The sequence below is a fragment of the Neopelma chrysocephalum genome, unplaced genomic scaffold, assembly GCF_003984885.1.
Source record: "Neopelma chrysocephalum unplaced genomic scaffold, ASM398488v2 Primary Assembly neopelma1_22b, whole genome shotgun sequence".
In the NCBI taxonomy this organism is placed as follows: domain Eukaryota; kingdom Metazoa; phylum Chordata; class Aves; order Passeriformes; family Pipridae; genus Neopelma; species Neopelma chrysocephalum.
In genome coordinates this window covers 12,813,706-12,832,225 of record NW_020897690.1, presented here as the reverse complement: position 1 = coordinate 12,832,225, position 18,520 = coordinate 12,813,706, and the positions used below count along the sequence as shown (strand labels likewise).

Here is an 18,520-nt window from a genome sequence, read left to right as displayed (position 1 = left end):
GGGTTTAGGGTCACCCCAGGTTTCTAGGGGTCAGCCAGCATTTATAAAGAAGAAGAAAACCATCCGTCTGTTTTGGAATGAGGTACGGCCATTTGAGTGGCAGTGTAAAAACAACAAACGCTGCAGAGAATTCCTGTGGTCGAAACTGGAACCCATTAAGGTGGACACTTCCAAACTGGAGCATCTCTTTGAGTCTAAATCCAAGGAACTGCCTGTCACAAAGGTACAGCTTGTATTCAGTTTGCTATTATTCTGCTATTGTATTGGTATTCATTCTGACTTAGATCTAGATGATTTATGTTGTTTATATAAAAAACAGTGGAAATTACTGAATGTATTTCTAGGTTGGCCTATGACGGAAGATATTCCATGGCCTGATGTTAGGAGATGAGCCTAGGGTGGTGTATGTGCCAAGCTGCCCTCCTGTTTCAGATCTGCTGGTTGTGGGATATCATTTCAGGAGGCAAATACCAAGAAATTTTACATTACCTTGTCTGTAGCTGAGTGCCAAACTAGGTATTGGACTCTGAAATATTTTCTGTTACATTCATATGAAGGTCACAGCGCGGTGACTCATAACTGTGTATTTGACAGTTCTCCACTTGGTAATATTTTCCTAATCATTATGTGGAAAGGTTAGAGTATCAAACTGGATCTTCTGCATAGAGTCTACACGTGTGCTTTGTTCTGAAGGATTGAATTATCAGCTGGACCAAGTTTACAGCTAAACTCTGCCGTGGTGTTGGGTTTTTGTTTTATACTAGTGAACAGGCCTATTTTAAATCCTTAATTTATGCAATGTGGCAATTTTAGGATAGAAGCTGGCACAGGAAATACCTCTTTAGCTAGGATTCCCTCTTCCTCAGTATTGTTATAAAATAAATTCACAAAGTATGGTGACATGGCTGTTTAACATTAGAATCAACAACAAAAGGAAGCTTTTTATAGTTACATTTGGTAGGAATTTGAAGTAGCATTAAAAAAATTATTAGCTTGAACTTTTGTTTTTCATGGCTACATAAAGTCTTTTCCTTCTAAGCAGAATAATCGGTATCAGGGAAACAATGTTTTTTCTGGTTAAAATGCTATTAAGAAATGTCTAGCTCTCTTAAAATAATTAAATTGCTTGTGTGTTTTCTCTGTGCGCCTTTATGTTTTATAGTGACATAAAAAACAGTTAGCACCTTGAATATTTTACTTCTCTTTAGCTAGAGAAAGTTGTTATATCTGTTATGTGTCATAGATGTTATTGTTTACTCTTAATCTAGAGAGTCTGGATATCTCACAGTAAAAGTTCTCAGGTCACTTGTCTTGAGTATTATTAACTCAAAATTTTCTAATACTTATTCATGATCTTCTTGACCAAGTGGAAACGTAATTTCAACAATCAAGCTTTTAAGTACCTAGCAAACAACAGGTACAGAAAGAGATGGCTCATGTAGATCCTGCCATCACTGTTCTTAGCTGAACTGTTTTGTGACACAGATGCATGCAGATCTGAAACGTATGATGTAGCAGCCTTAAAAACACATTCAGCTGATTGTTCATTTGGCCAATGCTGAGATTAATTTCTCTCTCTAATTCTCTTTCTGCTGAGGAAGGAATGCTGGTGACGTCTTGGCGTGCTGCTCCTCATCTCTCTCCCCGTAAATACAAATCTGCCACAGATGGTTCATAGATGGAAGGAATGAGAGCATTTTCTTAGATCCATAAAACATTTAATTCCTTGAATTGAATGTGGAATGATGACATATTTGCCATTTCCAAAATTTAGCTTTGTGCTAAATGCCAGTATTGTAATGGATCGCTCTGGCTGATTCTTAATCTTTTATTCTCACACAAAATTTTGATAAAATGTCAAATTGTTGGAATTATGACTTGTTTACTTTTCCAGTCACTCATTGTGCGCATTCCCAAACTGCCCTTGGCCATTTTCCCTCCCTCACACTTGCTTCTCAAACCTGCCTGATGCTTTGGCACAGCTTTTGGCTCCTGGCTAGAAGATGAGTGAGCAGGTTTCTTTGAAATTAGTGCAAGTCTGAGGAATGATTTAGATGACTGCTTTCCTCTTGGAGACTAATAACTACTCTCTGCATGAGACGTTGTACTTTTGGCACTCTTTCCACCCTGTCCCATAACACAGACATAGAACTCTCATTGTCTCTGTAGAGAAGACAATGGGGACCGAGGAGTCCTGTAGTAGATGTCTACACACACTTCTGAAACTCCCGACTGGTTTTGGTGAACACCAGAAAATGTTACAGAGTAGGAATTGGTCCTCAGATCAAGTGAGAGTAGGAATAATTAAGCAGACCTCTGAATCCGTAAAAGACTTGAGGTTTGGTACAAAGATTACATTCAAATTAGGATAGCTCTCGCTTTTTCCAGACTGCTTGGTTTATTTCCAGGGATTACATTCCCCGTTGTGTCTAGTTTCTCCTGTCCAATGGCTGCAATCCAAAACAGGTTTATTCTATAATATCGTAAAGTCTGACTCACAGCTCAGTTGGTTCAGCTGAAAAAAAGAATGTAGAGCAACAAATCAAAAGTCAGATCTCCAGATTTCATAGCAAGAGATGGAAGTAGGTGCATGGAAAAGGAACAGTCCAGAAGGATGAGAAGAAAGGCAAAGTCAGGGTGTGTAAGGGGGGGCTTAGCGCTTTCTCGAGCATATGCTCTTTCATACAGCTGTAACCAATTTTACTCCAGTTTCTAATCCTTCACTGTGATTTCCACAACACACAGCTATAAACAGCTACTTCCTGGCTCATGAGAAGTTTTTCATTAAACACAACAGACTGTAATAAAATAAAGTGGATTTTAAATTGTAGGATATAATACAGGATTTGGGGGGTTGGGGCTGGGAGGGGAGATTCTTGCTTTTAGGAAAACTTATGCCACACTGGGCAATTTGCACACTGATTATAGTTAGTGGAGCACCTTTAGTTGCAGAATGTTTATTTTCTAGAATAGAGGATCATGACATTATATTTTTGAATAGAAAGAGAGTGATCAACTAGCCCCTCCAAGCCACTCTAGTATTTCCTTTCTTCTCACTCCACCAACCACATAGATATTTTGACAAAGTACTTCAAAGTGTTTACTCTTCTGTGAACAGAAATGAAAACATGCTAGACACCTGAATCAGATGTTTGTTATTCAGCCCTTCCGTCATTCACTTGGTTCTGCATGAAAGTATTATTTTGCTGATTCATGTATACCCTGTGGGATATAGTGATGCATCACGTGTCGCAGACATAAAAACTTGAAAGGGGGAAAAATTAAGTAATCTGTTTTCATGTACACATGTACACATGCTTAGACACATATTCCTTTTGAAAGGATTTGTTGCAATTTGAATGAATGCCAAGACAAGTCATAAATGTGGACCAGAAATTTCTGAAAAAAATTACATATGTGTATCATGGAAAAAGTCAGTCAGCTGAATGATTCCATTTAAAATCTCCTGAACTAAATCCTTGCTAATTGAGATAGAAATAAAAAAAAAGCCATCTCACTAGTAAGAGATCACTGAAATTTTCTGTGCTACTGATGCAGACTTCTCTGCAAGTTTAAAGGCAGGAGATATTTCTGACTTGATGCTCATATATAATAATTTATTTATATTACCACTTGAAAAGTTATTTAAATTTTTCTGCTTCCTATATTAATTAAAGCAAAGAGGCATGTTTTAGGCTATGCGCTCATCAGACTGCAGATCACCTTCTGTGGGATGTAACAGTTTTTAAATCTATCTGGACTGCCCAGTCTTCAACAGAAGCAAGAGAGTCTGGCCAGTGAGGTCTTGTAAATATCTACATTGACTCTAATAGTCAGTACATTGCAGAAATGTTTGTTTCCCACAAATTATATCACCCGATTTGTATTTTATAATTACTTTTGCATTTGCATTGAATAATATAGTATTCAGAAGTTCAGGGGTTATGTTTCATACTAATACATTAAAATATAAAATCAAATGCACTAGTTCACTAGTCAAGCATTTGAAGTCATTCTCTGTTAATGAATTTATAAAGCTCAGATTGAAGTCACCTAGTATTGTAATAAAAATTAATACTTGTAGCTCATTTTAACAGTCAGACACACATGTGCAATTTCAATGCAGACAAAAAGCAATTCTTTTCCTAGTGGTCAGGTAGTAAAGTTCATAGTAGTAAAATCTTTCTCTTTTCTTCAATCTTTTATTTATTTGGAAAGGATTTCTTTGGAACTCAGCCATCGTCCTCAGAATGGGTTTAAAATCTCTTCTGCCCCTGTTTTTGAAAAGGGTTACTTACCCCAAAATTTTATATCCCATGTGCAGTTATAGCTCTGGAAAATACCTACATGCATACATCCACTGTACAGCTCATCTGTCTGTCATAAGTCTTTGCTAAGGAGCAAGCGCACTGTTGTGATCACCATCATCCCAGTGGTCAGTCGTATATCCCCCAAATGAATACGTCTCTCTTGTCAAACTTTGGAGCCTAAAAACAGAGCTGCAGATTTGAGGCTTACTTACCCATACCACTTGTGGGAAGCCTAAATTTAACTCCTTTCCCCAGGCCCTTTCCCTTCTGCGTAAATTCTTTGGAGCTGTGTAATTCTGTGGAGCAAAGGACAAGGTAAAAATTGGTGGTTTAAAAAAGGCTTAGTGCAATACAAACTCAAGAGGAAGCAGTCTCTGGTGAACCCTGTTTGTTTTTAATGTGGTCTTGGCCACTAACTGTGGTCCTGAAAATGTTATTAATGGCTCAGGAAGAAAAAAACTACTGCTTTAAAGGAGAAACTGCATTTCACATCTTTCAGGTAGCTCCCGAAGAAAAAGAGGAGTCTCTTACTCAAAGAAAGAAAAGTACAGGAAGGCATCAGGGATACTTCTAAGGTGTTAAGAAGAGAGCAGTTCTGACAGAACTGACATAGAAACATTGAAAACAAATGTTATCTCTGCTCTCCTGAAATTTACCCTTTTTACTGCAAATTTGTTCTTTCTTTTTAGGTTTAGAAAAACCAAACTCTCTTATTACTTTCACAGATCATACACATGTGGTAGTCCCCAGCTCCTGTAAACTTCAGTCCCATCTGCTCACAGAAGTTGCATCATACCATGTTAATTGTTCTGGTATGATGAAAGGTCTGTGGTGCCACACAGGTGCTAAGCAGTCTGCAGGGATTGGTGGGCAAACCTCTCCCTGTGCAAGCAAGGAACTGAGCTATGCCATAAAAAGGTATCTTTGTAATGATACAGCTGTATTCCCCATTATGGGCTGACCCACAGCTGGAGGTACTTTGATGAAATCATTTACTAGTTTAGTTCTTTCTATTCAGAAACAGCACATAGGCCTAGCAGTAGGGTGTTTTTGTCTCAGTGGCTGTGGTGCAGACTCAAAGAAAGTAAGCTTCATGGTCTAAAAAGCAATCCTGAGCAGTAAGAGTCTCATCCTGGGCTTTCCCCAAATCCATGGACGGTTGCCCCTTCTGAACAGTTGTATGGGCTGCCACACTGCAGCCTGGAAAGAGGAATTGCTTAGTCTCTTTGCCCCATTGAGGTGCATCTATGGTTGCTGCTGCTGTAACTACAAACCATAGCTAGGTAACAGTGTCTGCAGGGAGGTCACAGTCCCATCTCTGCAGCCTGCACTGCAGGTTTATATATAGCAAAGCATCTCTGCATTTGCTTGCATCAGTGTGCAGGACTTCTCCCTACGTTCCTCTGCTTGACAGCACTCTCCAGCCCATCTCGAATAAGGCGAAGGAGAAAGAACCAGAGAAAACGTGTTTACAAAGTTCACATATATGGAGAGGGAGGAAAAATCCCTGAGTATGAGGAGCACAGTTCTCTCATCTTTCAGCTGCCTATTATACAACATATGTAGTTACCAAAGAGACACCTTCTAGCATGGGATAATGAGAGAAAGAGAGGCATGCTGAGACGTAAAAGCAAAGACCACATTCAGCACTACATTATGCCATATATAAATGGTTGGTGAGTCACCTTACATAGTTGGTTCACATTTTGCCAATATGAGGATGGGGAGAAAGAGGAAGAAAGTCCTTGAGTCTACTCTAGAATGGAATTTAAAGCATGTGTTGCTAGTTCTTTGTGATTTCATTATTATTTATGCTGGAGAGTGTAAGATACAAAGATATGTTTAGTTCCAATTAAAACTTAGGAAAAAACAGAAGGGTTGAAATTGTCCTGTGCCTGTGAAGGACTTGACGGACATATCATGAGCACCAAGGTAGAATAACTTTCCCCTGGCAGCCAGAGGTCAGAAAACCATGCCAGTGCCTCCAGGAAGGCCTCTATGGCTCCTTTGCCAGTGCCTGAGGTGGATTCATAGCACAGGAGAGTGCTGGCAGGCAGGTAAGAACTACCCTGTCTGTTTCCCAGCCAGCCACACACGTGAGAGAGGGCCAGCAGCCAGCCCAGGCTGATGCATCCAACAGGGAATTGAGCCCCAGAGCCCACTGGCTGCCCAGCTGCTGCCCCACCAGCCCTGTGCTGACCAGTCCTGCTGCATAGCAGAGCTCTTGACTGGCAGAGACAGCTTCAGGTGTTTTTCAGACCAACTCGTGCTCGAAACTGCCATTGTTGGGACTCCAGTGTCTTAGACTATCTCTGCTTTGAACGGCAGATCTCTGGTTGAATCCTGGCAGCTCGTGTTGATACCAGCAAGGATGTGGTAGAGGAATTCAGCTTGTTTTGATGACTACAAATCAATTAGATTTACATTCAGTGTCAGCTTCCTTGAGTAGGGGAAGTCATTAGTGAAAGGAGTGACTTTATAAAACAGATCAGAGGAATAATGCTCTTGTTCTCTTCTTTACCAAGAAAACTGCTGCAGATGGGAAGCGACAGGAGATCATTGTATTGGACTCAAAACGAAGCAATGCTATTAATATTGGCTTGACTGTGTTGCCCCCTCCTCGCACTATCAAGACTGCTATTTTGAACTTTGACGAATATGCCTTAAACAAGGAAGGAATAGAGGTAAGAAAGAATAGTTGCAAGTCTGCATTTTCAATACTTCTTTTTTTTTTTTCCATGTTGCACATGGTGCAAGACAGACTTGTCATGGAAGAGGGAGAAGGGGATGTATTGTGTCTGAGTGTTGAAATTTGTCAGATCGATGTTGTGGGCTCAGAAGCATGTAGTATCCACCTGAGGTTGGGCATGCTCCATAAATGTTGATTATCTGCTTTGTTTGTGTCTAAGTTTGAGTAGCAATGCTACTAGTTCCTGTCAAGATTTTCAGAATATTATCCCAAGCTAGACTGAAATACTGTGAAGCAGCAAGTACGGGCAGTGAGTTACTAGGGCTGATGCAACTGGTACAGAATTTAATAAATTTCATGCCCAGCTAGCTGTTGGAGTCATTCTAGATTGTATATCTCATTGAAAACAAATACAGTGACTAGTTCTGCTCAAAATAGCATTTCTGTGTTCCTGTTGTTTGAAGAAAAGCAGTTGGTATAAAGATTACAGATGATGTAATTTTTACCGTTACATGTTTGACTTTGCAGATATTCTTACCAAGATCCAAGATGAACTGTTTATTATTTTTTTATCAAAACATTTTTCTTCTATGAAGTGTAAAAGAAGCCTGATGCTCCCCTGTTTGTTTTTTTTCATTATAGTTGTATTCACTTCAAATTTTATTTTTTCTTTTCAATAAGCCTATATCATCTAGTAAGAGTAATCTGCACAACTACTAATCTCAACCAGTGGCTGAGCTGCAGGGATCATATATTGATTCACAGTCACCTTTTAGAGAATTGGCACCATGTTTCATGATTTCCACCTTTCCACCTTCACTGTACTGACTACATAAGAAAATGAAAAAAGCTTGATGGAATGGCAATGAAGTTACCAAGAGTTACATGCAAAACAAATACCTAAGTCAAAATATTGTTCTAGCTAGAAGCAAGGCCTTATTTATCCTTACTCAAATATAGTTTCTTCCCAAAGCTATTTTACTTATTTACTATAATAATACTTTATTCATATTATGAAGGTGACAGATCAGTCTAAAAAGGTAATTTTTCATGACCCAGCCCATGTACCCACCACTGCAGTCAGCAGTACTAAGCTTTAAAGTGTTGAAGACGTACCCCTCCAGCCAAGCCCAGCTCACAGCCCACCACTTAGATCTCACTGCTGTAGGCAAGGTTTCCATACGAAGTCCAACATAAAATGTCTGATAAGAAAGGACACATCTTCATTAACACCCATGTATTGTCTCCTTTGAATTGTGTCCTTCTCTGGCTTGCTTAGCAGCACTTCAGATGCTCTGCACAGCCCACCCTTTCCACTGCCAACATTTGTCACTGGGCTCTCCATCTGCCAACCACCTGTGGTGTCCACAGTTGTGAATGCCTTGTATCACCACACCCTCCTTTGGGTGGCCTTCCCATTAGCTGCCAGGAACCCATAATTTCATTTAAAATATATACATGCAGGTAGCTTTCAAACTGAAGAATTCAAGAAACCAGGAAATGATACCCTGTTAGTATACTTGCCCAGTGCTAAAGAAAATGGGGTTTCTGAGGTCTGTGTCCACAGCTTGATACTAAGGATGTGAGTAATCCTAATGTGATCATTCTGGTATTTGAAATCAAGAGAAAGGGCAAGTGGAGCAGAGCCCAGGTACATTGCACTTTCAGAGATGAAGCCTTCATAGGCTGGGAAGGATGATGTTCATGCAGAAAAGAGCTTTTTTTCCTCAATATTTCATATTTATTCACTTATCAGGTGAAACCCTACACTGAATTCAGTCTCCCTTTCCCAGTCTCCAAGTTACCGTTTTTTCTTATAGTACGTTGTTAGAGTCAGACGGATGTTTATAGTGATATAGGACTGGATTAAGCTATGCAAAATTGGCCATGAAGCACACAGGTCGATACAGAAATATATTGTTGTTAGTCCCACTGTTTTTGGCAGAGCACTGCCTCAGTTTTCCATACTGCCCCTTTGGTCTACAGTGTAGACAAGCTTAGTTTCCTGTTTCTCTTTTCTGCATCTGTCTGTTCACTGGCTTTAGCCTTTGAGTTAGTTTAGAGGGGAGAGAGATTGTCTTTTCAGTCTAGATTTTTAGAAAATTTTCTGGTTCATATCTGTGGTTCCTAAATATTGGGAAATAATTGGTATCAATGATAATGAATCAGTAATGATGTAAGAATCAGCTTCATTTATTAAAAAAACACAGATAATAAAACATATTATTTGCTATATAATGTAATTGATAGCTTATCTATGGGTTGAATAAGGCAGGACTCGTATGCAAACAAGTTCTGCAATTGGCCTAATTTAAAAATTGTATCACAGTGGATACTCAAAAGCATTTCTGCATAGTTAATTGTCTAGAAGAGATGTCACATTTAGTAAGCAGAAGAGAGAGATGTGTGCAGTGACAACCTAACATTCCCTGCTAAAATTTCAGAGAAACTATAATTTAGGATCATCTTCAGCTTTTATCAGATCCAACACAGAGCAGAGCATCAACAGCATAAAAAGTCACCTGAGCCATCCTTTGCCTTGGCTGCAAGCTCTGTGCTATGTCCTTCACTGAGGAGCATTGTCACTGTGATGCTAATGTGTGTGTGTGGCTTTAGGTTTGCACCTTGCTGGATCAAATGGTATCTTAAAAGTGACCTTAGTGATTTCTGTAAGGACAGTGGATTAAAGTAGTGCTGACAGTAGTTCTAGCAGCAGGGCAGTGATGCAGCAGGCTGCCGGCTCCAAGTTAGTGATAGCCCAATTCATCATCAAGTCCATAGTAACCCAGTAAACCCTCCACTACTGTCCTACATTCTGCTGAATGCTGCTGTGCTTATGACATTGAACTCATTGGTAATCCATCTTTTACTTTTTAACTTTAAATGTATAACTAAGTAGAAAATATTTTCCAGTTATTTTAAAATTCTCTATACCTAAGTATGTTATATATTTTTAGGCCATGTGTTTAAAGAGGTTAGGTACCCCTGAGTTGTGAAAAAAGGCAGAAAATGGAGACATGACACTAGAAAGGCAGATGTAGTCCACTTAGTATGCAAAGCAGGCACTGTTAAAGACGTATTTTCAAAGGAATGCACATTATGTGTTTGCAAGCAAGCGTCATTCCAGCTGAAAAAGATTTTGTCACCTTACATTTGCCAAAGTGTTTGTATTTTCCTTTCTTTGAAAGCTTGGCATTCATTGTGTTCAAACAGCTTGGAGCTCGCTGCAGAATAAAGAACAGCCTCCTTAGCATGGATGAGGTCTTTCTGTGAGCTAAGCAAAAGAGGCAAACTTAAAATCCTGGCACCTAATTTTTATGTATCATGGGCAACTGCAAGAATGGAGTACAACAAAGCAGTCCTTGGTGCTTGTCTTTAGCAAAGGTAGTGAGTCACTCTGTAAAGGGCTACTCAGTAAGGCAACATGGATCAAAATCAAATTTAGCAGACTAAAATTAGGGTTATGCTGTAAGGAAATTAACATGGGTTCCTTTGTACTTTACAATATAGCTTTGTGATGTTATGCATTATTGGTTGCATTATAGATATAGCTTTTAGTAAAAATATTTGAAATTTAAAAATCTCTCTGGGTATGCTAGACCCTCCATACTTATATTAAGCAATTTGAATTCTAGGTGTCTGAAGTGTCTAGCTAGCCCTGAGATGTAAAAAGAGGTACAAAATGAGAGCTTGGTGTTAAAAGGCAGATGGTGACATGTATAAACAAAAATCAAAATGTGATTTTTGGAAACAATTATGGTATTTACATTTTTATTCTTTTATTATTATGATCGTTGACACGGTATATTGACATTTGTTTAGCTAATGCTTTGTAAAAGTGTGATGGGATGTTTCAAATCCCATGCTAGCTCATGTGACCTGAAAGAACACCTTTTTTTACAAGTCTAGACAGAAGAGAGAATGGTGCCTTGCTGGCTGGACATTCACAGTCAGCCTACCATTGCCTTAATCAGTTTCTGACTCTATTTAAAGAAAAAAAGCCACTCTTTCTCTCCTTGAAGCAAACCTAAACATCTTCTGCAGCTTCTGTGACCAGCAATGGCATGTTCATATGTTTCAATAGATAGCTGAGAAAGTGGAGTGGTGTGACTGAGGCAATTATGTCAGTTCCTGATTTACAGAGATGGCCATCAGCATTTTAGATGTAGTCCCTTAGATGGATTGTTTTTGGAAGAGTTAAAATAAAATTAGTGCAGGCAGTCTCACTTAATGTGAGTTCTGACCTTCAGATGCTGTTATAATTTCTTAGATTTTCTACAGGTAAGCAAACCAGCAATGTGTCTCGTTAACAGCTGCCTGGGCAGCTGAAGTTTGAGAGAGCCTTTTAGGAGTTGAATTGTCTGCTGAGACCTGTCAAATATCTGATGAAATACCCACTAATATGTTTTTGGTTATGCAGCTTATGAATTTGTGGGCTTCAAACCACAGAAGCTTTGGACTCAACCACAACCAGATATTTGGGTAACTCATTTTTTTCAGGCTGTTGTTCACCTGTAAGATTGGTTGAAACCAAATATGAAAGCCAAGACATCCTTGCAACTTCATCATCACTGAGAAACCCCAATATCTCGTGAAAGAGATAACTTAAGCACCTAATTTCCTCAGAGGCTCTGGGCTATTCGCGGTTGCTGATTAGGTGCTTCTTTGCATCCCACACTGAGGCCCATGACCCTCAGCCTTATGGGGTTTATAAATTTTGCCCTGTGACCATTGTAACTCTTTCCTCTTAGGAACTTTTGGAGATTATACCTCAGGATAGCAGAGTCCAGGAAGTAAGCAGTTTGATCCCTATGCTGAAAGTTCAAGCAAGTGGCTGGTTCCAGCAGTTCAGCAGCAGAATAATTAGGATCCATTATCTCATGCAAAAATTACTTATTTTCCTCCATTTTTTGTGCACTGGTTTTCCTCAGAATATATGACTCTGGCCCAGATGGTTGTGTGAGAATGCATGAAGGTGAAATATGTGTGTCACACATACTAGAGAATATGAGCATAGGATTTGTTAATAACCAGTTCTTCTTTAATCAACCTGCAGGCTACCGAAACCATCTCAGGTATGAGGAAAGACTTGAGGTTACTGGGCCTATTTAGCCTGGAGAAGAGCAGACTGAGAGTGGAGCTTACAAAGGCCTATAAGTATGTGAAGGGAGGGTGCCAAGAGGATGAAGCCAGGCTCTTCTCAGTGGTGCCAAGCAATAGGATAAGAGGCAATGGGCAGGAACTGATGCACAGAAAGTTCCTCCTAAATATGAGGAAGAACTTCTCTACTGTGTGTGTGACTCTGCATTGGAACAGATTGCCCGTAGAGGTTGTGGAGTCTTCCCCTTTGGAGATATTCAAGAACCATCTGGATGCAATTCTGTGCAGTGTGCTCTAAGAATGACCCTGCTTGAACAAGGAGGTTGGACCAGATGATCCACTGTGGTCCTTTCCAATCTGACCCATTCCGTGATTCTGTGTACTGGGGAGAGTGTTATGAACTAATGATTTGACTCAAAGCTATTTGTGATTTAATGGTCACATCAGGTACCAGTAACCTTCTGCCCTGCTGTGTTTTTATGCTACTTTTACTGTCGATGATCTTTCAAAAAATAGTAGTAATAAAAATTAAAATAATAATAAAGTGACAGATGGCGTACTCATCACTTTCCAGCACTGAACAAATGGCTCAAATTAGTCATAGAGTGGAAATCAAGAATAGGAGCATTTTACCATTAGCTCAGGGTCACACCAAGGATGATGACCAGCAGGATCAGAATTATTTTCCCAAGCAGATCAGAAGTGCTGGGGTAGGTCATTTTTATGGGGGCAGTTGCACCCTGGATGGTGTGAGACCTGCCTGCAGCTCTGGTCCCATCCAGGCATGGCTTTCAGCAGTGGGGCTGATTCTCAGCAGCTGGCACCACAAGTACAGGCTCTTTTGTTTGGCATTTCTGTTTCACATACTATGGTACAGAGCACAGAAGCTTTGCAGTACTTGGACTTGAACGCTTTTTGTCAGCTCCATCTATCTTGTAGTGTTTACATAAAGCTCAAGGAGGAGGAGAGTCCCTTGGGAAATAAAGCTTACTGTTTCATTGCTCTCTTGAAAATGTCCCAAAGCAGTGCAAAATCTCTGGAGTGACACCTCTGCCCCACCACAAAATACTTGTGGGATCCCTGGGTAGCTGCCAAAAGTCCTAGTTATTTGTAGGAGGCAATTGAGAATACTGCTGAAGTGTTAGCCTTTAAATATGCATCAGAAGCATTTTTTTCATCCATCACATGGCTACTGCTAACTCTCCATGTATGGATGTTCAATATGATCCTATTTGCAAGTTGCCCAGTCTCAGCTGAGGGTGTGTTGGCTTCTTCTTGTTGTGGAAGAGAGAAGTAGACATTAGGAGGCCTGGCTTCTTCAAGGGACACTGCAAAACTTCTTATGAGTTTCAGAATCAGTGTCTTTTTTTTTTTTATTAACTTTTTTAGATGAGTACTGGTTAAGCACTGAGAAATGTCCTGAAGCAGCTACTTATAAATTTAATTTTATGTTAGGTATGACCCAAATTACAGATTTTAGCAGCAGATATGTGGGTAGATGGATGCAATACACAAATGCTATCAATTGTAACAGGTGTACATGAAAATATTTTCCAAGCAGTCATTGACAGGCTAAGGAAAAGCAGCAGAGCATACGGAAGGATTTTCCTCCTCTCTTCTTTTTACTTTGGATATTAATTTATTAAGATAGAATCTTGCAGTGTCCAAGCAAGGAGGCTTTGTTTGTTGTTGTTTGTAACTGAGAGACAGAACCAACATTAACAGAAAGAAATGCTTCTTTATTTATGTTTATGGAAGTCAGCAGAAGAAAATGGACAGCAATACAAATGGTGTGACTGAAATTATATAAGTCCTAGTTCAACAAATCAAATATTATTTGCCTGCTTAATTCTTGTTCTTCCCCTGGAAAAGTCCCGTACTCTCCATGCTTAGCTTCAGTGCTGTACAGACAGCCAGGGGAATTACCAATAGTGGAAGGGGGCAGTTGTGCTGCTTTGATGAATTGGCTATTTCAGCATTAAAACAAGGCTGCAGTTTGGACTAGCAGGTCTGATAGCTGTTTGGTGTTTTTATTTTTCTCTCCTCCCCTTCAAAACAGCCTCTGTCATTATAGAAGGCTGCAGCAAAAGCATGTCATTCTTCAGATGAATAAATGTAAGTAGTGTTAAAAGTCTGCTTTGCTTAAGGAGGCATCAGTAGGGCAAAGACCTCAACTTATCTGATGCTTTTATGTTATTTTGCTTTTCTTTTTTATTTTAAAATGCACTTCTTATGTTAAAAACTAATTAAGAAGCAATACCTTAGGGAGTATTACTTTGAGAAAAAAAGCTCCCACATATAAACAAACCTGTAAAATCCATGAATTAAAGGGAAATTTTGAATATTTTGAGCCACACCGGCAGAAGAAATTAAAAATATTGAGATCCTTTTTCATCAAAATTTTAGACTTTTCAGATCAAAAGAGGAAAAGGCCATATGTTATGCAATGCATAATTCAGCTTTAAATTCAATGTATGTTCCTTGGGAAGTTGTCAGTTACGGTGAAGTTTTTAGGAGTGACCTAGTAAGCTGCAATAGTTTTCAAGTTTCTTAAAAAAAAAACAAAACAGAACAAAAAACAGGAAATTATGGGAACAGCAAGGGACAGGAGTCTTTGAGTTATTTTTGGAAATTATGGGAACAGCAAGGGACAGGAGTCTTTGAGTTATTTTTGTATGCTTACAAGTGTGCTGGAAGATTCTTAGACATTGAGGCTAAAAAAGACCTTAAAATTTAGTCTGATCTGCTATAAATCACAGGCCACAAAACTGCTCTCCTTTTACCCTTACTTCCATATGTAATTTGCAGAAAGTTGTTAAGTTTTGACTTAAACATATGAAAGCTGATGAGATCAGTCCTAATCAGTCTCCCTTTGTCTGTCCTTCAGTATTTCATCCCATGATTAGCTGTATCTACTGAGTGCAGATTTAAAAAAGGCATTTTAATCAAGATATGTTTTTCAACAAACTTCAAGTGTGTGAGATGGCAGGCCTTGTTTTGCTTTCTTGTTCATGGGTTAGTTCTTGGTTACTACAGTGATGTCCTAATTTAACCTGAGGACTTCTACTGTTGCTGCTGTGAAGTCACCAAGCATTCAATCCTCACACACCTCTCAGCCCTGCCATTGATGCCTGCCTTTTGTCTCCCTGTACAGAAAATCCTGACCATGATCCCAACCGAGGAGGAAAAGCAAAAGATCCAGGAGGCACAGCTGGCGAATCCCGATGTCCCCCTGGGCAGCGCCGAGCAGTTCCTTCTCACCCTTTCCTCCATCAGTGAACTTTCTGCCAGGCTCCAGCTCTGGGCTTTCAAGATGGACTACGAGATAGTGGAAAAGGTGAGGGGAAGCAGGGAGGCAGGGGTGGAGACTCTTCCAAAGCTTTGCTTAGTCTTCCCCTGACCTTGTTATTATATGAGCATGTATTTTGAGGAAATGGTAAATGGGTCGCTTTTGTTTCAGTGTCCAACCAGGAAACAGCTAAAATGATCCTTCATAATCTATTCCTTCTATAAAAGAAAATAAGAGATTATGTCTTCCTTCCTTTAATTAGTATGTCTTCCTTCAATAATGATATTGAAACAAATAAGAGGGCTAAATCTTGACCACATCTTCTCCAGATGTTGTTATTCAGGAAATTCTTACTTCAGAGCAATGAGAATTTTTCTTTGGTCAAAGATTGAGTGAGGAGTACGGTATTCAATCTTATATTGTAAAATGAGAGTATTGATCTTCATTCATTTTAACTAAGAAAAACACAAAAACACCATCCATTAAAGGTTTTTTTTGTTTATACTTCTCAAAATTCTAAATGAAAGATAAGACATCTCTCAGGAGTGTTATAGTCAGTTAAGTCACAGACAGTTGTTGCCACCTTCTCCATGGATGGCGTTCATTCAGAGAACAGTATAATACTGTAATTGAGTTGTCTGTCATTAATGATGAACCACAGACAAAAATTTCAAAAAGAGAGTGTAAAATTTTGGTGCCTAGGTGAAAGAGAATGAAACTGTCTAGGCGATTTCACAGTACTTCCTGCTTTTCACAAGGTCTTTCAAGAATCTCTGCACAGGAGCCTTCTTCTGGCTGCTCTTCTGGTGCATACCCCATGCATTGCTCTTAGAGCAGCTCTCTCCTGTATATATTAGTTTTGTATCTGCATCTGTGCACAAATTTTTGTATTGAAAGATCAGTATACCTTTGTGTGATACTCATTCTGAGAAGTGGGCCATTCTTGTGAAAATGCCTTATGTTTACCTAGAAATGGTTATTTAGCAAGTTGTACAAAAGTGGATTGATTTTCAGATGATACTGTCAAGATTACTTCTCCTCTGCTTCATCTTCTTAGATTTTAAGAAATGCAATCACACAAATATTCAGGGGTTTTTAATTATATTTTAGTCTTAGCCATTTAAATTTCTGACTTGTGTAACAAAATACTTGTATCTGGTATGAATACTTTTTTGCCAGTTTTTTTTTTTTTACTCTGGTGCAGCTATTTATTCTGCTCTGAAATTACCACAAGGCTAAATTGTACCTTTCATGAAAGCTGAGTTAGCTGTAGCTGTTAATTTCTGCATATACGTAGAATTTCTAGTGTCCTCTAAATAAAAAAGTAACATTTGAAGCACTGCTAAAAGCTGAAGAAATTCTGATAGTTTTCCTGATGCTTTGCCTATAATGGTTATGCCACAAAGTAAGTTAATGAGTTGCCAGCTAAAATCCATGTAGAATGGATGCTAGTACAAAATGTCTCAAATATTTAAATTACTCAAAGAAGCAATAGCTGGAGTCAAGATAGAACCAACATTTTTATCCCTGTTGAAAGGTAGATAGGACTAAGTGCAGTACTTACTATACAATGGTAGAGGAAATAACATGTGATAACTGTGATAAAATAAGAGGAGCATGTGATAAGAAGCCCAGCAGACAAGCACAGATAGGACAGACAGCTTGGGTCTTCCTTGGGTGAAGAGGCAGATACAGGATCAGACATCAGGGCTACAAAAGAGAATGAGCACCTCTCCAGTAACAAAAGGTTAAAGTCAGAGTTTAAGTTCCAGGTAACCAATAAATATACATGTTATTAAGACTGAGATAAACATATTCCAATTTAAAAAATGAAGTAGTTTGCATTAGTGATTCTGATAATAAGAGTCCCATGAGCTGATAATATTCTTCTGTTCTTGAAACTGTATTTTTGAAGAAGATCCATCTGCAAAAGGGGAAACCCTTTATGAAACTTAGGTGCCAAAATCACTTAGCTCCACAGTTTTCGTCATTATTTTTTAGTCCAACATCTGCTTGATTTTTTTTAATCTATTTTAAAATAAGGAAAATTCACAGCAATTCAGAATGCACTTATTGTTTATCAAGTCACACATATGTTTTATTTAAGAAATTAATGAACCTTGGTATTATTTCCATGAGGCTGAAATTTTTAGGTGCTCCATGATATCAACAGTGTGAAATACCTGAGTTGTTGATGTAAGACCAGGGTTCTCATACATGAGAACATACTTCTGCTCATCTGCCAAGAACAGAGTTTTGCCTAAGTAGGTCTTAGTTTCATGTCTTATAACCTGAAAGAAAAGAGCATGAATTGTTCAAGAAATGGGTTAATTGATATATTTTTTATGTTTGGGAGACGCTTTCCAGGCATAATGAATGAAGTCGTCTTTCTTGGCTTGAATTTTATAACTAAAGCAATGCAGGATATATTTGTAGGAAGCACCCTCAGACTGTGAGGGGCTGAACTGAATGAATGAATACTCATTCTTTGCTCTCTACAGAAAATAAAAAAAGAAAACCCTTTCCAAATGGTTTGTTTGATAATGTGTATACTGTTTTGAAATTAACTAACTTAAATGCCTAATGAAGATCATTAGTGTAACAATAATTTTTCTCACCTTTATTTTGGTATCATAGTTTAAAGGCAAAGAAAAAAGAGGTAGAGTTTCAACTTTAAAACTTGATTTTCAGACTTCTGATTACTCTGAAAAATTACAATGTTACTACTCATTCTTTGTACTGAACTATTTATGATGCAAATGCTGTCAAATTTCATTATCTCAAAGAGAATTTAAAGATCTAAGAAAAAGAAATAGAAACTTTGGTTGTCCTAAATAAGATTATTTTTTTATTAAGATCACTGCAGGCAAATACATCCTTATTACTGACAACTTTAAAGGATCATAAATTAATATAAGCAGGTGTAGAAATGAGACAAGTAGGACTGGTAAAAAAAAAAAAGGCTTAGTTTATTTTCTCTTTTGAGAAGAAAGATTACTCCTGACTCTAGTCTTCCTGGAGACAGTGTGCTACAGAAATAAGTGTTCAAAAAGATTGTACTTCTGAGTGATGCTTAAACTGTCTGAAAATTTTACAAAGTGCATCAGAGCTTTTTAAGCTTTGCAGTATGAT

At 38.6% G+C, this 18,520-nt stretch overlaps 1 protein-coding gene across 1 annotated transcript in view; it reads left to right on the top strand.

The window, feature by feature from the left end:
* Positions 1-18,520, top strand: part of FHOD3 (formin homology 2 domain containing 3) — a 383,569-nt gene that overhangs the window by 323,260 nt on the left and 41,789 nt on the right. The window contains 3 exon segments of the mRNA XM_027680405.1: positions 1-223; positions 6,836-6,994; positions 15,254-15,436. The exon segment at positions 1-223 is cut by the window's left edge and continues 10 nt beyond it. Of these exon segments, the coding sequence (XP_027536206.1) occupies positions 1-223; positions 6,836-6,994; positions 15,254-15,436 (565 nt within the window).